The 17,539-nt window shown below is 44.5% G+C and overlaps 1 protein-coding gene across 1 annotated transcript in view; it reads left to right on the top strand.

Moving 5' to 3' along the window:
* PXK (PX domain containing serine/threonine kinase like) overlaps nucleotides 1-17,539 on the top strand; it is a 94,116-nt gene that overhangs the window by 27,849 nt on the left and 48,728 nt on the right. Inside the window, 5 exon segments of the mRNA XM_030205361.1 lie at nucleotides 381-430; nucleotides 432-459; nucleotides 1,992-2,065; nucleotides 4,657-4,674; nucleotides 4,676-4,726. Of these exon segments, the coding sequence (XP_030061221.1) occupies nucleotides 381-430; nucleotides 432-459; nucleotides 1,992-2,065; nucleotides 4,657-4,674; nucleotides 4,676-4,726 (221 nt within the window).

Raw genomic sequence — 17,539 nt, 5'->3', positions numbered from 1 at the left:
TAAGGGGTTGCCTATGGCAAAACTCCTTATAGGCTATGAATGGAGTCCCATCAACCTGTTAATGTCAGATGTTTTGGCCACAGACGACATTTGGTCTTTTAAAGGTTTGCTGTCACTGTCTTTACGCCATAACCTAAGAATAGAGGAAGCTGAAAATCAACTCCAGAACATAGTTCAAGCTTAAGTCACATTTAATGTATTTGATTTTTTTCAAGCTACCTTTTCCAACCAGTGATCTTTGGTGTCTCAAATGTTGACACTTAATCTTCTGTTGCGTTGTTCCCCCATGTGAATGTTGTAACGGATGAGGTATGGTGAAGAGAGAGAGAGCCACAGGGAAATTTACTAATTCAGGTCAATTTTTTAAAATCTCTTTCCAGAAATTGCCTTACAACAAGTTTCAATGTTCTTTCGGTCTGAGCCAAAATGGGGAGGTGATTGAACCACTAAAAGATATTGGTAAGACATGCTGCTGTACTTTTAAATGTCACAGTTTGGCAAGGGAGGAGAGAAGGAATAATTTCTAAAGGCAATGACTTAAAGGTAGAAGAGTGGGGGGGGGGGGGGGGGTTTGGGGGTGGCAGTGCCATCAAAATTCTGTACACAGATTTCCTTCTACCTGTTAAGTTTTCATTGAGGTTAGACTTATGTGTGTGTTGACAGGAAAGGAGTTTGTACTCACCTCAGTCCAAGCGATTTTGGAGGTGCTTTCATAGACAGTTTATAAGGACTATTTATTAATTTTATTTATTGTATTTGTATCCCACATTTTCCCACCTTTTTTGCGGGTTCAGTGTGGCTTACAATATGAGTTAAATCTTGGAAATACAATTGTTACAGATTGGTTATGGATTACATTTGTATAATTATGCGAAACAATTGGAGTGTCCTTGGGAGTGTAACAATGGAGCACAAACATTGAACATTGGGAGGAGACAATGGGAGCTTAGAGGGCGATAAGAAGGCATAAAGACATATGATATATATCTTTCTGTGATTGAAGTTATGAATGATGTGATTTTACGGGAATGAGAGTTCCGAGGTGAATGTGTGATGCATTCGTGAATAGTATGTGTGGACTTTATGTTTTTTGGTTTTTTCCGTAAATCTTTTCGAAAAGATGGGTCTTCAGTGATCTGCGGAAGGAAGCTTGCTCGTTGATTGTTCTTAAGTTGTGTGGCAGTGTATTCCAATACTGCATGCTCATGTGAGAAAAGGTTGATGCATGTAGCGTTTTGATTCATACATTGAATATACCAGCACTTTTCTAGTTCATCAATATACATCCAATTTAAGTGACTCCTGAAGAGGCCCTGTGGGCCGAAACATGGCTCGTGTCGAGTCCTGGATGTTCAATAAAGGCAAGTTTTTACATCATCTGCTCTCCCCCATTTTTCTGTTGCCCTTGTGACTGTTTGTTTGCATGGCTACAAGGGTTGCTGTTCTTCTGTTTTTGGTTGTGTCAGGAGTTTGCCAATTTATTTTGGTCTGCTATTTTTTTTTGGATACGTGAGAGTTCTCTTTAATATGAGGCAGTGCTGCTGTATTAGCAGTTAAGTAGTCTTGTGGTTAGAGCAGTGCAGTGAGAACCAGTGAAGCCATAGTTCAAGTCCTGTTTCTTCAACTGATGCTCTTTGTGTCCATGGGAAAGTCACTTCATCGTCTACTGCTTCATGTACAACTTGGATTGTAAGTCCTCTTAGGCAAATAATTAAATTTAAAATTCAAATTCAAGTGGTGTTTTCTTTACGAGAAATGTAAAGCTTGTTACTGCTGTGGAAACTTTGCAGGGTACTTTTGCTAGATTGTGAAACAAATACCTCCTGTCCACCTCCTGAATGCTAGGATAGGGTGGGTCTTTTGCATTATGATTCTGTGATCCTGTTAAATTGACCTGTCCTTTAGTTTAAATGTCATTTCAGCATAATTGCTGTTCAGTATACATCCCCTATATAATTGCAAATCTTATAGCTGGATTTTTGTTTTAATAGGTTGGAGGTTACGGAAGAAATATTTTCTAATGAAATGTAAAAACCAGCCGAAGGAGCGCCTTGTGTTAAGTTGGGTATGTATGCAGTGTTTTTGCAGTCTGTTTCTGGTGTAGACCAGGATCAGAGGTGACAGACAAGAGTATCATCTTTAGTTTCTTCTATTTGATGCTATGTACCTGGTTTTTCTCTTTTTTTTTTTCCCCATTTATTTTATAATTGATTTATGTAAAACTACTACTACTACTATTTAACATTTCTATAGCGCTACAAGGCATACAGTTTGCTAATGGGTAGTAAATTAAATAAATGTGACACTTGAAACTTTAAAGATCCTAATCTGTCTACCTGGCTGTAAATGGCTTGACATTGGACACAACCATGCTGTTTAGATTTGGTTTGTATGCATGTGCTTATATAAATATTGATGCCTTTATTACCTTTCCCAAGGAGCTCATACGAATATAAGAGCCATACTGGGTCAGACCAGTTGTACATCTAGCCCAATATCGTAGTAACATAGTAGATGGTGGCAAATAAAGATCTGTACTGTCCATCAAGTCTGCCCAACAATATAAACTCATTACATATGGTATGAAGTGTTACATCATATGTACACCTGTTCTTGATTTATCCTTGCCATTTTTAGGGTATAGAACGTAGAAGTCTGCCCAGCACTGGCCTTGTTCTAAAATTTCTGAAGTTGTCAAAGCACCCCGAAAAGCTCCAGTGTGACCCATCCAAATCTACTCACAGACCGTAGAAGTCAGCCCAGAACCAGTTTTCCCTACCTAATCACCCCTACGTTTCCTTGGATCCGATCCTTCTAAACAGGATCCCTTTGTGTTTGCCCTCCGTATTTTTGAATTCCTTTACCGTTTTCATCTCCACCACCTCCTACAGGAGGGCATTCCAGGTATCTTCCACCCTCTTAGTGTAAAACTACTTTCTGACATTATTCCTGAGTTGTCCCTTTCAATTTCATTCATGCCCTCTAGTTCTACCACCTTCCCATCTCTGGAAAAGGTTTGTTTGCAAATTAATACCTTTCAAATATTTGAACGTCTATCATATCACCCATTTCTCCTTTCCTCCAGTGTGTACATGTTTAGGTCGGGCGTAGCCAGACTTTGGTGGGAGGGGGGTCCACAGCTCGAGGTGAGGGGGCACATTTTAGCCCCCCCCCCGGCGTCGCTGACCCCCCCCCCCCGCCATTTTTATACCCCCACACCATTTTTGACCTCCCTGCCGCCGCCACCCACCTTTGACCCCCCCCCCAGCGCCAACCCTTTTGACCCCCTCTTCTCCTCGCCGCCCCTTTTGAACCCGTCTTCCTGCGACCGCCGTCGGGTACTCACAGAAACAGAAGCCTGCCGTTGCAGATCAGCAACACGGCCGCGCAGGAGAAGAGGGAGGCGACAGTGGGAGGGGGATCAATGGGGGGAGGGGGTCAAAGGGGTTGGCGGAGGGGGGGGGCCAGGGCCAAATCCTACGGGAGCCCATGTCCCGGTGGCCCCACGTAGCTACGCCCCTGGTTTAGGTCAGCCAGTCTCTCCATGTACGTCTTGCTGCCTAAACCCCCTACCATTTTCATCGCTTTTCTCTGAACTGCTTCAGTCTTTTTACATCCTTAGCAAGATAAGGCCTCCAAAACTGAACACAGTACTCCAAATGGGTTAGTGGTTAGTGGGTATCCTCTTTCCAACAGTGGCCAATCCAGATCACAATTACTTGGCAGAATTCCAAAAAGTAGGAAGATTCTATGCTACTGATCCCAGGACAAGCAGTGGCTTTCCCCATGTCTAACTCAATAGCAGACTATGGACTTTTCCTCCAGGAACTTGTCCAAACCTTTTTTAAACCCAGATATGCTTAACCACACCCTCTGGAAACAAGCTCCAGAGCTTAACTATTCATGGAGTAAAAAAATTTCTAGTTGTTTTAAAAGTATTACCATGTAATTTCCTCTAGTGTCCTCTAGTCTTTGTACTTTTTGAAAGAGTAAAAAATCGATTCACTTTTATCCATTCTACACCATTTGGGATTTTGTAGACCTCTATCATATCCCGCCCCCCCCCCCCCCCCGACCATCTCTTTTCCAAGCTGACGAGCCCTAACTTCTTTAGCCTTTCCGCGTATGAGAGGAGTTATACAGAAAAATAGTGATATTTGAAGCTTGTATTAAGGCACGAGGGATGAATCCTTTCTGGGCTACAATATTGGATAGGAATTTAATATTAAATCTTGCCAGAATTCTGCAATTGGACTTAATACTTTTCTTTTTTTCCTCAGTTCTTTTACTGTTAGTGGATTTAGATAAAACATTAAAATGACTGGTACTGTCTGTATACAATAATTTTTTTTCTTTTAGAAACTTCTGTTAGCTGTTTGTTTACTGGAACTGGCCTGATGTGAATAAAACACTAAACGAAAGGGCATGGGTAACCATGCAATGACTTGATTACCATAAGGGAACCTGCAGATTACTTGGATGGTTCGTTTTTGATACTTAAAAAAAATTTTGAATACAACTTACAGCTCCTGTTCAACAAATCAAAATGATTTTTGGCATTCAGTTCAGTCTAGCACATCTGGGCTAAACTTTTTCTCTTGTTTTCTTTTTCAAATATCGATTTAAAAATTGCTAATAACATACTTTTCTCCTTAGGCAGATCTTGGCCCTGACAAAATACTTGTCTGACAAAGACTTTCAGTGTGCAGTAAAACTCTTTCTTCTTGTTCTGTAAGTATCGCTTTTTATTTACCTTTGAACTGTGCCAACATGACAGTGTGATTGGCAACTGCTACTGTGGTAACTAACACAGAACACATGAATTTGAACTATGTTCTACATATGCTACCTACATAAACTTTATAATGTAAATTCAGACTGCCTAACCTTGCACAGAAATACAAAACAGCAAATTGATTGTTACATCTGAACCGTGACTGTGGTTTTGTACTTGGTCATTTCCCTACTGCTACATGTATGAATGTGGTTTTGTACTTGATAATTTGCCTACTGCTACAAGTATGCTGCTGCTATGAGTGCTACAAGGTTCTGCTTTCTTGTCTGTAAGGACAGCTTTTGGCTGGAGTAAAAACCTCTGTCCCCCCCACCCCCATTCCATGTTGATTGCAGGAGACACACAACTTGCTGTCCCCCCTCCCCCGATGCGAGGAGCTTCTAGCTCTCGGAGAACAAGTCCATTCTCTTGGAGACTTGGAGGAGCTGAGGGAGACAGAGAGGTAGATAGAGAAGACCTACAGGGATGTTGTAGAGAAGTCCCACCTCCAGTCTGGCAACCTCTGTGCTGCCTTGGAGGAGGAAGGTCTCCTAAAAGGAGAGCATCACCCTGGTGAAATAGGAAGTACTCCTGTAGCCAGGACCTGCACACCAGGATATGCGGATATGTCTCCAAGAATTCTTCCAAGGCGGTAAGGGTTAAGACAGCTGTTGTAGTTGGTGATTCGATTATTAGGCATGTAGATAGCTGGATGGCTGGTGGACATGAGGATCGCCTGGTCACTTGCCTGCGTGGTGTGAAGGTGGCAGACCTCATGCGTCACCTAGATAGGATTTTAGATAGTGCTGGGGAGTTGCCGGCTCTCTTGGTAAATGTGGGCACCAATGACATAGGAAAATATGGGAGGGTGGTTCTTCAAGCCAAGTTAAGGCTCTTAAGTAGAAAGCTGATTCCAGATACCTCCAGGGAAGCATTTTTAGAAATGCTCCCTGTTCCACACGCCGGACCCAAGAGGCAGGCAGAGCTCCGAAGTCTCAATGCGTGGTTGAGACGCTGGTGCAGGGATGAGGGATTTAGATTTGTTAGAAACTGGGCAACATTCTGGGAAAGAGGGAACTTGTTCCGAAAGGATGGACTCCACCCTAACTGAGATGGAACCAGGCTGCTGACGCTAACTTTTAAACTAAAATGGGGGGAAGCTGACAGTCGCCCAGGAGCACATGATTCGGTGTAGAGTATCCTTGAAGGATACTATTGAAGCAGTACTTTTAGGGACTCCCAATAGAGAGGTTTCAACAATGGTGAAAGAAAGCCTGGTGTGTTTAAAGGATGCACATAATCCCTGTCAACTTTAAGCAGCTTGTAGATGCAAGGAAAAAGCACAATTTGAAGTGCCTGTATACAAATGCTAGAAGCCTAAAAAATAAGATGGGAGAGTTAGAGTATATAGCACTAAATCATGAGGTAGATATAATAGGCATCTCAGAGACCTGGTGGAAGGAGGACATTCAATGGGACACTGTGTTAACGGGTATAAATTATACCACAATGATAGAGAGGATCAAATTTGAGTTGGGGGGGGGGGGTGGGTTGCGCTATATGTTAAAGAGGGAATTGAGTCAAAATAAACATTCTACAACAGTGTTTCTCCAGTCCTGGGGTACCCCTTGCCAGTCAGGTTTCTAGGATATCTACAATTAAATATGCATGAATTTGATTTGAATTAACTGCCTCCATTATATGCAAATCTTTCATGCATATTCATTGTGGATATCCTGAAACCTGACTGGCAAGGGGTACTCCAGGACCGGACTTAGGAAGCACTGCTCTATATGAAACAGATAACAGCATAACATAACATCATTATGGCTAAAAAATTCCACGTGTGAAGGGAAGGAGTATTTTTGTAGGGCTGTACTTCTGTCCGCTAGGACAGAATGGACAGATGAAGAAATGTTAACAGAAATTAGGAGAGCTGGCAAACTGGGCACTACTACTATTTAGCATTTCTATAGCGCTACAAGGCGTACGCAGCGCTGGGCAAAAGTATACAATGGGTGGTTTCAATATTGACTGGATAAATGTTATATCAGGGAGTGCCAGGGCAATAAAATTCCTAGGTGTAATAAATGACTGCTTCTTGGAGAAACTGGTCCAGAAACCGAAAAGGAGAGGGAGCCATTTTAGATCTAGTCCTTGGTGGAGTGCAGGACATAGTACGAGAGGTAACGGTGTTGGTTCACTGGGAAGCAGTGACCATAACATGATCAAATTTGAGCTGATATCTGGAGTGAAGTCACTAAGGAAATCTACTCTGGCAGCATTTAATTTGAAAAGTGACCTATGATAAAATGAGGAATATGGTTAAAAAGAAGCTAAACGGATCAGCTGCAATGGTTAGGACCAGTGGTGTGCTGGAGCTGGCTCGTGAGAGCCGGTTATTTTTTTTCAGAATTTTGGGAACCAGTTGTTAAAGTAGCTACTTTAACAAACTGGCTTCCAAAAATTTGGGCTCTGGTCTCCTGGCAGTGTCGACGGTGTCCCCTGTGGCTTGGGCATCTTTCTCACACCGTCACACGTAGGCACCACTTCTCTTGCTTTCTCCTCCTCTCTCCCCCCCAACCTCTCTTCTTTAGCTTCATGCGAAACCGTGCTTAAATTTTTTTTTTTTTTTAAGCAGTGTTAAAACGTCAGTAGGTAATAGGCTGCTTCAGCCTAATCCCAGGGGACGGAATATGCTGCAGGAGGCCCATGGGATTGGCTGAAGCAGCCTGTTCCTGCTGACATGTTAACACTGCTTAAAAAAAAATTAAACGCAGGAGATGGGCAAAGAGCAAGAGGCCACGGAAGTGCGAGGGTGAGAGGCAGAGAGGTGCTGCTTGGGGGGGGGGGGGGGGGCAGTGAAATAATATCTGTCAGTGGATTTATATTTGAAACAGCTGTATCCTAGAACAGGATTTGTGGGTTTCAGTTTCCTTGGTAAGTCACAAACATATTTTAATTTTGTGACTTACTACAGCTACAGAAGTTTAGGGCCAAGGGGAGGTGGTGGGCTTATTTTAGAGCTCATTTTGCTGTGCTATAGATGCATAATGGGCAAAGTGTTTTCTGAAAATATCGATCAGCTTTTCTATTCCTCAGCTCCTGTTTTGATGTGGTGCTCTGGGCTGTCCATTCTGTTTTTCCTACAGCAAATGTTTTAATCAAAGCTTATGTTACTCATGTTAGATAAGTCTGTGCCACAAGAGAACAGAAAATAACCAGAGTAGATACAGCAACATACTTTCCATTTAGGTTTAGCTGCCAGGCACGTTTTGCTGAGTTAGGACGGAGCTGTTTTATATTGCTAACTAGAACAATAAACTTTATTTTCTCTTTCGCAAGGGACAAGGTATTAAAAACGGGAGCAGGGTGTGAAGTTAGGAGTGTTTTGCCCTTAGTCTTTCGATTTCTTAGGACCCCACCCCACCCCTAGTTCTTTCCCTTTTTGTATTCCAGGGTCGACCAGAGAGCCATGTACAAAGGGGCAGAAAGGGAAGGGGATATTATAATATTATACAAATATTTATATCTCTGTCTGCTTTTTCAGCTTGTCCTGCTTTCAAGATAGCTAACATGAATATTCATAATGACATGAACATGTAACTATGGGGTGGCTGGAAGGGGGGCAGGGGTAGAGAAGAGAATCGATGGGTATGGATGGCTGGAGGGGGGGGGGCAGGGGAGGAAAAGAGAATCGATGAGTATGGGTGGCTGGAGGGGGGGGCCAGGGGAGAGAAGAAAATCGATGGGTATGGATGGATAGAGGGGGGGCAGGGGAGAGAAGAGATATTGCTGATATGGATGGATAGAGGGAGGGCAGGGGAGAGGAGAGTTGCTGGACATGGGTGGATGGAGGGGAGGGCAGGGGAGGAGGAGGGTTGCTGGACATGGGTGGATGGAGGGGAGGGCAGGGGAGAGGAGGGTTGCTGGACTGGGTGGATGCAGGGAGGGCAGGGGGGCGAGGAGAGTTGCTGGACATGGGTGGATGGAGGGAAGGGCAGGGGGAGAGAGGGTTGCTGGACATGGGTGGAGGAGAGGGAAGGGAGAGAGAAGAAATGCTGGACATGGATGGAGGGGAGGGAAGAGTGAGGAAGGAGATGAGATGATGGAAAAGGAAGAGAAAAACTGCACATGGATGAAGAAAATAGGCAGAAGCTGAATCCACTGGACAGTCAAGTCTGTGGAGGACCCAGCTTTTACTTACGGATGTAGGGCAAGAAATGAAGAAAGCGGAAAGTAAAGAAATAAATGGAAAGGAAGCCCTGGAAACAGAGTTAAGAGGACAGATAGCAGCAGAATTGGATACTGGGCCAGCATGATCAGAAAAACAAAGGTAGAAAAAAAAATCTTTTTATTTTCATTATAGTGTTTGGAATATGTCCACTTTGAGAATCAGGTGCTCAACATTAAAAGTTTATATTTATTTACTTATTTATGGCATTTTATCCCCACATTAAACACGAATAGATTGGAACCTGGGATCATTTAATTTTTTTTAAAATTTTTTTCCTGGAGTAATGCATTGCCCCCCCAGGCTCTTTCCCGGCTATAGCCAGCTCTGCAATTTGGGGGGGGGGGCACAGATGTGGACAGGGGGGGTGCAGAGGTGGACCGGGGGAGAGAGCCTGTTTGTTAAACATTTACCAGCACACCCACTGGTTTGGACATTAAATCGGGCCTATGGACGGTGTTTAAAAATACCATCTTGGAAGCTCAGACCAGATGCAGTTCACATATTTACAAAGTTGGCAAGAAGAGAATACAACAGCGAACATGGTTAAAAGTTGAAGTGAAAGAGGCTATTAGAGCCAAAAGAACATCCTTCAAAGAATGGAAAAAGGATGCAAATGAAGGAAAATGAGATTCAACATAACAATGGCAAGTTAGATGCAAAGCATTGAAAAAGAAGGCTTCTAAAAAAGAATATGAATGAGAAACTTGCCGCAGAGGCAAAATCTCACAGTAAACTCTTTTTCAGGTACGTCGGAAGGAAGAAAGCCTGCGGGGGGGGGGGGGGGGGGGGGGGGGACAATTAGATCATGAAGCAGCAAAAGGGGCACTCAGGGAGGACAAGGCCATAGAAGACGAAGCTGAAATGAATTCTTTGCTTCTGTCTTTATGGAGAAGAGGTAAGAGATCTACCTGTTCCAGAAACTGGTGTTTCAAGTGGGTGATGTGGAGAAAACTGAAAGAAGTTTCGGTGAACCTGGATGATCGTACTGAGCCAAATTGACAAATTAAAGAGTAGTAATCACTGGACTGATGGCATGCATCAAGGGTACTGAAAGAACTCAAAATGAAATTGATGATCTTGCTGTTAGTAAGTGTAACCCGTGTTAAAGTGTTCTGTAGTACCTGAAGATTGGAGGGTGGTCAATGTGACGCGGATATTTTTTAAAGGGTTCCATGGGTGGTCCGGGAAATTATAGACTTGTCAAGCCTGATGTCAGTGCTGGATAAAATAGTGGAAACTATTATAAAGATAAAATTGTAGAACACATAAATAAAATGGTTTAGTGGAACAGAGTCGGCATTGTTTCAGCCAAGGGAAGTCTTGTTTCATTTCTTGAAGGCTGAATAAACATGTGGATAAAGGTGAGCCGATTGATGTAGTATATCTGGATTTTCAGAAAGCTTTTAACAGAGTTCCTCATGAGAGACTCCTGAGAAAATTATCATAGGATAGGAGGCAATGTTCTGTTGATTAGGAATTGGCTATTGGACAGAAAACAGAGAGTAGGGTTAAATGGCCATACCTCTCCATGGAGGAGGGTGAATAGTGGAGTTCCGCAGGGATCTACTGGGACCGGTGCTATTTAACATATTTATAAATGATCTGGAAATCAGACTGATGAGGGAGATGATTAAATTTGCAGATGACACAAAATTATTCAAGGTTGTTAAAACACCTAGGGACTATGAAACATTTTAGGAAGACCTTAGGAAATTGGAAGGCTAGGCATCCAGATGGCAGATGAAATTTAAAGTGGATAAATGCAAAGTGATGCACATTTGGGAAGAATAATCCAAATCATAGTTACCTGATGCTAGGGTCAACCTTGGGGGTCAGCACCCAAGAGGAAGATGACAGTACGCTGAAATCTTCTACCCAGTGTGCGGTGGTGGACAAAAAAAAGCAAACAGGGTGCTAGGAATTATTAGGAAAGGGATGGTAAATAAGACCAAGAATACTGTAATGCCTTCTGAATCGCTCCATGGTGTGACCTCACCTTGACTATCGCATTCACTTTTGGTCGCTTTATCTCAAAAAAGATGTAGCAGAATTAGAAAAGGCTCAAAGAAGAGCAACCAGAATGATAAAGAGGCTGGAACTCTTCTCATATGAGGAAGGCCTAAAGGGTTAGGGCTGTTCAGCTTGGAAAAGAGATGGCTAGGGGAAATATGATTGAGGTCTACAAAATCCTGAGTGGTGCAGAATGAGTAGAAATGAACGATTTCTTTTTTTAATCTTTCAAAAGTACAAAGACCTAGAGGACACTCAGTTACATGGAAATGCTCTTAAAACAAATAGGAAGAAATATTTTTTCACTCAAAGAATAGTTAAGCTCTGGAACTCTTTGCCAGAGGATGTAGTAACAGCAGTTAGCGTATCTGGGTTTTAAAAAAGGTGTGGAAAAGTCTGTAGTCTGCTATTGAGGCATGGGAAGCCACTGCTTGCTCTGGGATTGGTAGCATGCAATGTTGCTACTATTTTGGTTTCTGCCAGGTACTGGGCTAGAAGGACCATTGGTCTGACCCAGTATGGCTATTCTTGCCCCCACCCCCTTCCGGTAAAGGTTTGCATCTGCAAGAATTATAGACTCATGTTGGCATCTCTTATGTACAGTTTCCATCCCAAATTTAAAATATGATAGGAAATAGTGAAAGAGAAAGTGGTTGGCTAGATGATGAATTCCAGTATCGTAACTAGGGGTGGGAAAAAGGAGCATCCACTTAGAGGCCAAAATGCTGAAGTACAGGCATTGGCTGTTAATACCACTCTCCTCCTACCACCCAAACTGGTTGAAAGAAAGAAGAATAGAAAACTGGGGGATCAGGGGAAGGGCAAGGAGCTGTGGTCAGGGTTGGAGGTCAAGAGGATCCAAATAGTCTTGCCTGCCCTAGACATTCAAATACATCATTATGGCTCTGAATTCTTCTGGCTGCATTAATTTTTATAGTCATACAGATGCTGTCTTCTCTCCGCCCATCTGCTGTGTCATTAGAACAGAGTGGCAACTGTGGGTCTCGAGGGCTATCGGTTATGTTTTCAAGGTGTGTGTAATTTGTATGCATGAGAGATCTGCATGTATACCAGCTCAGTAGTATGCAAATGTGTCTGTTAGAGGTACAGATAGTCTGTCTCTGTTGACTGATAACTTGGTCGTGGGCAGCAGGAAGTACAGCTTGAGTAATGTGTGTGGCATCCTTTGCCAGGAAGTGGTGCAACCCCTACAAACCAGCACTTTCCATGCTCTGCAACATGCATTACTTTGGACTCTGATAGATGAGGGAAATAATGTGATTGATAGAAGTCATGCATGGAAAAGCTCTATTACATCAAGGAGGGAATTCTGTAAATGGTGCTCAAAAATCGGTACCCAAAAATATCGACACAAGCAGGATTTTATAAAGGTTTTGCACACTTTATAGAATCATGCCTAGCGCCAATTTATGAGCTGAAACTTTAGGCGCCAGACTTTACACCTGCTAAAACCAGGTGTAAGTGCCAGCACCTAACTTAGGCACGCTTAAGGTGAATTCTTTAAATCTGCTTGCAAATCTGCAGAATGCCACCGACAACCCCCCCCCCCACTGACCGCACCCCCTTTGCAGAATCACGCAAATTAAGTTAGGTACCATGCTTTATAGAATAGTGTGCAGTTTTGTTACAGAACATTTACTGTTCTGTTAACTTGGTTGCCAAAACAGTTCAAGCAGGCAGTCATTGTATTCAGCACCTCACTTTAATTTAGTGTTCCATGATCTAATCTAATGCCAATGCAGGTGGATTTTCAAAAAGTGTAACTGGCTAACTTTGGGAGTTTTAGATGGTTAATTGTTGTCCATTTTAAACGGATGCCCTCTGATTGGCCAACTTTTAACTAGCTAATTGTTCAAGCTGCATAAATATAACTGGCTAAAAATAAGTGGCTCTGAGGAGAGGTGTTGATCCTTAAGAGGGTCATTCTATAAGGGGATGCCTGTATTTAGTCACTAGGACAGGGGTTCTCAACCCAGTCCTCGGGCCACACCAGGCCAGTCAGGTTTTCAAGCTACCCACAATGAATATGCATCAGATAGATTTGCATACAGTGGAGGCAGTGTATGCAAATTTATCTAATGCATATTCATTGTGGATATCTTAAAAACCAGACTGGCTTGGTGTGTCCCGAGGTCTGGGTTGAGAACCTCTGCACTAGGAAAGCAACTATTTGAGCTACTTTATAAAGAAAAACAGACACCTCATTTTCTTCACAGAAATACTAGTGTAAGTGGCCAAAAACATGCAAGTATGCACCATTGCATCTAGGTGCATACTAAAAGAATACACACTCTCTTCCTGATGCTGTCCCTTCCTAACCTACTTCTTAACCCAAAAACACTTTGCACTGCTGCTACACTTTACCCTCCCCTTACCCTCATCACCTCACCTTCTCTCCTTTCCCCTTCCTTCTCCTTAGCCCTCAACCTTCAACATTTCCTTCCTGCTGTTGACCCATCTCCATTCCTCCTATGCACATCCCGCCTTCGTCACCCTACCTCCCCTACCCTTCTTCGTATTCTCTTACTCTTTCTCCTACTATCCGCTGGGGACATCAATCCCAATCCAGGTCCCCCACACCAATCCTCATCCTATCTATGCAGACCACTCCGGAATGTCTCCAACCTCATTTCCATTCCCCTCCTCTCCCCTCTTCCCTCCCCTTCTCGTGCGCCCTATGGAATGCCCGATCTGTCTGCAACAAACTCTGCTTTACCCATGACCTCTTCATCTCCCATTCTCTCCAACTCCTCGCCCTAACTGAAACCTGGCTCACCCCTGATGACTCTGCCTCAGTCGCGGCCCTACGCCATGGAGGCTATCTCTTCTCCCATTCTCCCCGCCCAGTTGGCTGCGGTGGCGGCGTCGGGTTACTACTTTCGCCCTCCTGCAGTTTTCAACCTCTCCTCCTACCGCAGTCTCACTGCTTCTCATCCTTTGAAGTTCACGCCATCCGTCTATTCTACCCGCTGCCACTCAGAGTTGCAGTCATTTACTGCCCCCCTGATAAGTCCCTATCTTCCTTCCTTACCGACTTCAATGCATGGCTCTCCGTTTTTCTTGAGCCCTCATCCCCATCCCTCATTCTTGGAGACTTTAACATACACGTTGATGACCAATCCGACCCTCACGCTTCTCAGTTCCTCACTCTAGCATCCTCCTTCAACCTCCAGCTATGCTCCACCACCCCTACTCACCGAGACGGCCATTGTCTTGACCTCGTCCTCTCCTCTACCTGCTCACCCTCCAATTTCTGCGCCTCAGCTCTTCCTCCCTCTGACCATCACCTGATCACCTTCACACTGCATCACCCTCCCCTGCAGTCCCGCCCAACACTAACCACTACTTCCAGGAATCTCCAGGCTGTCGACCCTCCCACCTTATCCTCCATTATCTCTAATCTCCTCCCTTCCATCATGTCCTCCGAGTCTGTCGACAAGGCTGTCTCCGCTTACAATGCCACTCTCTCCTCTGCTCTGGACATCCTTGCACCATCCATCTCCCGTCCCACAAGACGTACTGATCCTCAGCCCTGGCTGACCCCTTGCATCCGTTACCTTCGCTCCTGCGCCCGATCTGCTGAACGCCTGTGGAGGAAATCTCGTACCCATTCAGATTTCCTTCATTACAAATTCATGCTATCCTCCTTCCAGTCCTCCCTATTCCTTGCCAAACAATTGACCAATTCTCTCAGCGCCAACCCTCGTCGTCTCTTCGCCACCCTTAACTCCCTCCTCAAAGTGCCCTCCGCTCCCACCCACCCCCTCACTCTCACCTCAATCACTGGCTGACTACTTCCGCAATAAGGTGCAAAAGATCAACCTTGAGTTCACTACCAAGGCACCTCCTCCTCTTCACCCTTCAACCCTCTCCCTCAACCAACCAACCCAGGCCTCTTTCTCCTCCTTTCCTGATATCACCGAGGAGGAAACCGCCCGCCTTCTTTCCTCCTCGAAATGCACCACTTGTTCCTCTGATCCCATCCCCACCAACTTACTTAACACCATCTCTCATACTGTCACCCCCTCCATCTGTCATAGCCTCAACCTCTCTCTCTCCACTGCAGCTGTCCCTGACACCTTCAAGCACGCCGTAGTCACACCTCTCCTCAAAAAAATATCACTTGACCCTACCAGTCCCTCCAACTACCGCCCCATCTCCCTCCTACCCTTCCTCTCCAAAATACTTGAGCGTGCTGTTCACAGCCGCTGCCTTGATTTTCTCTCCTCTCATGCCATCCTCGATCCGCTTCAATCCGGTTTTCGCCCTCTACACTCGACAGAAACGGCACTCTCTAAAGTCTGTAATGACCTGTTCCTTGCCAAATCCAGAGGCCACTACTCCATCCTCATCCTCCTTGATCTATCCGCTGCTTTTGATACTGTCAATCATGATTTACTTCTTGCAACACTGTCCTCATTTGGGTTCCAGGGTTCTGTCCTCTCCTGGTTCTCCTCCTATCTCTCCCACCGCACCTTCAGAGTACACTCTCATGGATCTTCCTCCACCCCCATCCCGCTCTCTGTTGGAGTTCCCCAGGGATCTGTCCTTGGACCCCTTCTTTTTTCAATCTACACCTCTTCCCTGGGCTCACTGATCTCATCTCATGGTTTCCAGTATCATCTTTATGCAGATGACACCCAGCTATATCTCTCCACACCAGACATCACCGCGGAGACCCAGGCCAAGGTATCAGCCTGCTTATCCGACATTGCTGCATGGATGTCCAACCGCCACCTGAAACTGAACATGTCCAAGACCAAGGGTTATCGTCTTTCCACCAAAACCTACTTCTCCTCTTCCTCCACTCTCTATCTCAGTTGATGGCACCCTCATCCTCCCCGTTTCATCTGCCCGCAACCTCAGAGTCATCTTCGACTCCTCCCTCTCCTTCTCTGCGCATATCCAGCAGATAGCCAAGTCCTGTCGCTTCTTTCTCTTCAACATCAGCAAAATTCGCCCTTTCCTCTCTGAGCACACCACCCGTACTCTCGTCCACGCTCTCATTACCTCTCGCCTTGACTACTGCAACCTACTCCTTACTGGCCTCCCACTTAGCCATCTATCCCCCCCTTCAATCTGTTCAGAACTCTGCTGCACCTCTTATATTCCGCCTGAACCGATATACTCATATCACCCCTCTTCTCAGGTCACTTCACTGGCTTCCAATCAGATACCGCATACAGTTCAAGCTTCTCCTTCTTACCTACAAATGCACTCAGTCTGCAGCCCCTCATTACCTCTCTACCCTTATTTCCCCTTACGTTCCCGCCCGTAACCTCCGCTCACAGGACAAATCCCTCCTCTCGGTACCCTTCTCCACCACCGCCAACTCCAGGCTCCATTCATTCTGCCTCGCCTCACCCTATGCTTGGAATCAACTTCCTGAGCCCTTACGCCAAGCCCCCTCCCTACCCATCTTCAAATCCTTGCTCAAAGCCCACCTCTTCAATGTTGCTTTTGGCACCTAACCTTTATACCTTTCAGGAAATCTAGACTGCCCCTACTTGACTGACTATACATTTGTCCTTTAGATTGTAAGCTCCTTTGAGCAGGGACTGTCCTTCTATGTTAAATTGTACAGCGCTGCGTAACCCTAGTAGTGCTTTAGAAATGTCAAGTAGTAGTAGTAGTAGAGCAGATGTAAATGGTTATGCCTAGATTGCAAACGACCATGCTTAAATTGTAAGATTTTATAATGTATGCACCCTGCCCATGTGAATGCAAGTATGCACCATTGCATCTAGGTGCATACTAAAAGAATACAGCTTAGCTGGACACTGCTCACATATGCACATATTTATTTATTTGCTGCATTTGTATCCCACATTTTCCCACCTATTTGCAGACTCAATGTGGCTTACATTGTTCCTTCATGGCATTTGCCATTCCAGAGTAAAAAGGTACAATTGATATTGCATAGTGAACATGGATGACATAGTAGATTATGTGGATAACATGATAGATCATTATTTCGGACTAGAAGATACAATTGGTATTACATACAGAATATATGTTCACACGTGCTGAAATGACTAGAGTACCGGCATTTACACATGTTCTTGCCATCTAAATTTGGCAGCTCCTTATAGAATACTTCTAAATGCTGATTTTCAGCTTAAGTACCACATTAGCAGGCCTGAGCCTGTCCAGCAGGGGCTGGGAGACTTTCCTCTGTGATATTTGACAAAACAGCAACAACAATAAACCTGAGCTAGACCCTGATTTTCCACCCCTTTCCTCCCTGGCACCCAAAGAATTAAAAAAACAAAAACCTAGCCAATCTCAACCACTCTCTCTGTCACCATACACTCTGTACAACATCCCAGGAGGTTTGATAACAGGAGATGGCATAATGTCACAAGACTGAAGCCGGTCTGCACCCAAGGAGATTTTAATTCTTTCAAATGCAGCTGCCACCATCTTGGTACACTGAAAACAATGAAATTGATAGGGCGATAAGCGCCACCCACTGGCTTCAGCCTACATAATGGGCC

The sequence above is a fragment of the Microcaecilia unicolor genome, chromosome 6 (assembly GCF_901765095.1).
Source record: "Microcaecilia unicolor chromosome 6, aMicUni1.1, whole genome shotgun sequence".
NCBI lineage: Eukaryota > Metazoa > Chordata > Amphibia > Gymnophiona > Siphonopidae > Microcaecilia > Microcaecilia unicolor.
The sequence above is the reverse complement of the archived record's forward strand: the minus strand, read 5'-3'. Positions and strand labels throughout refer to the sequence as shown.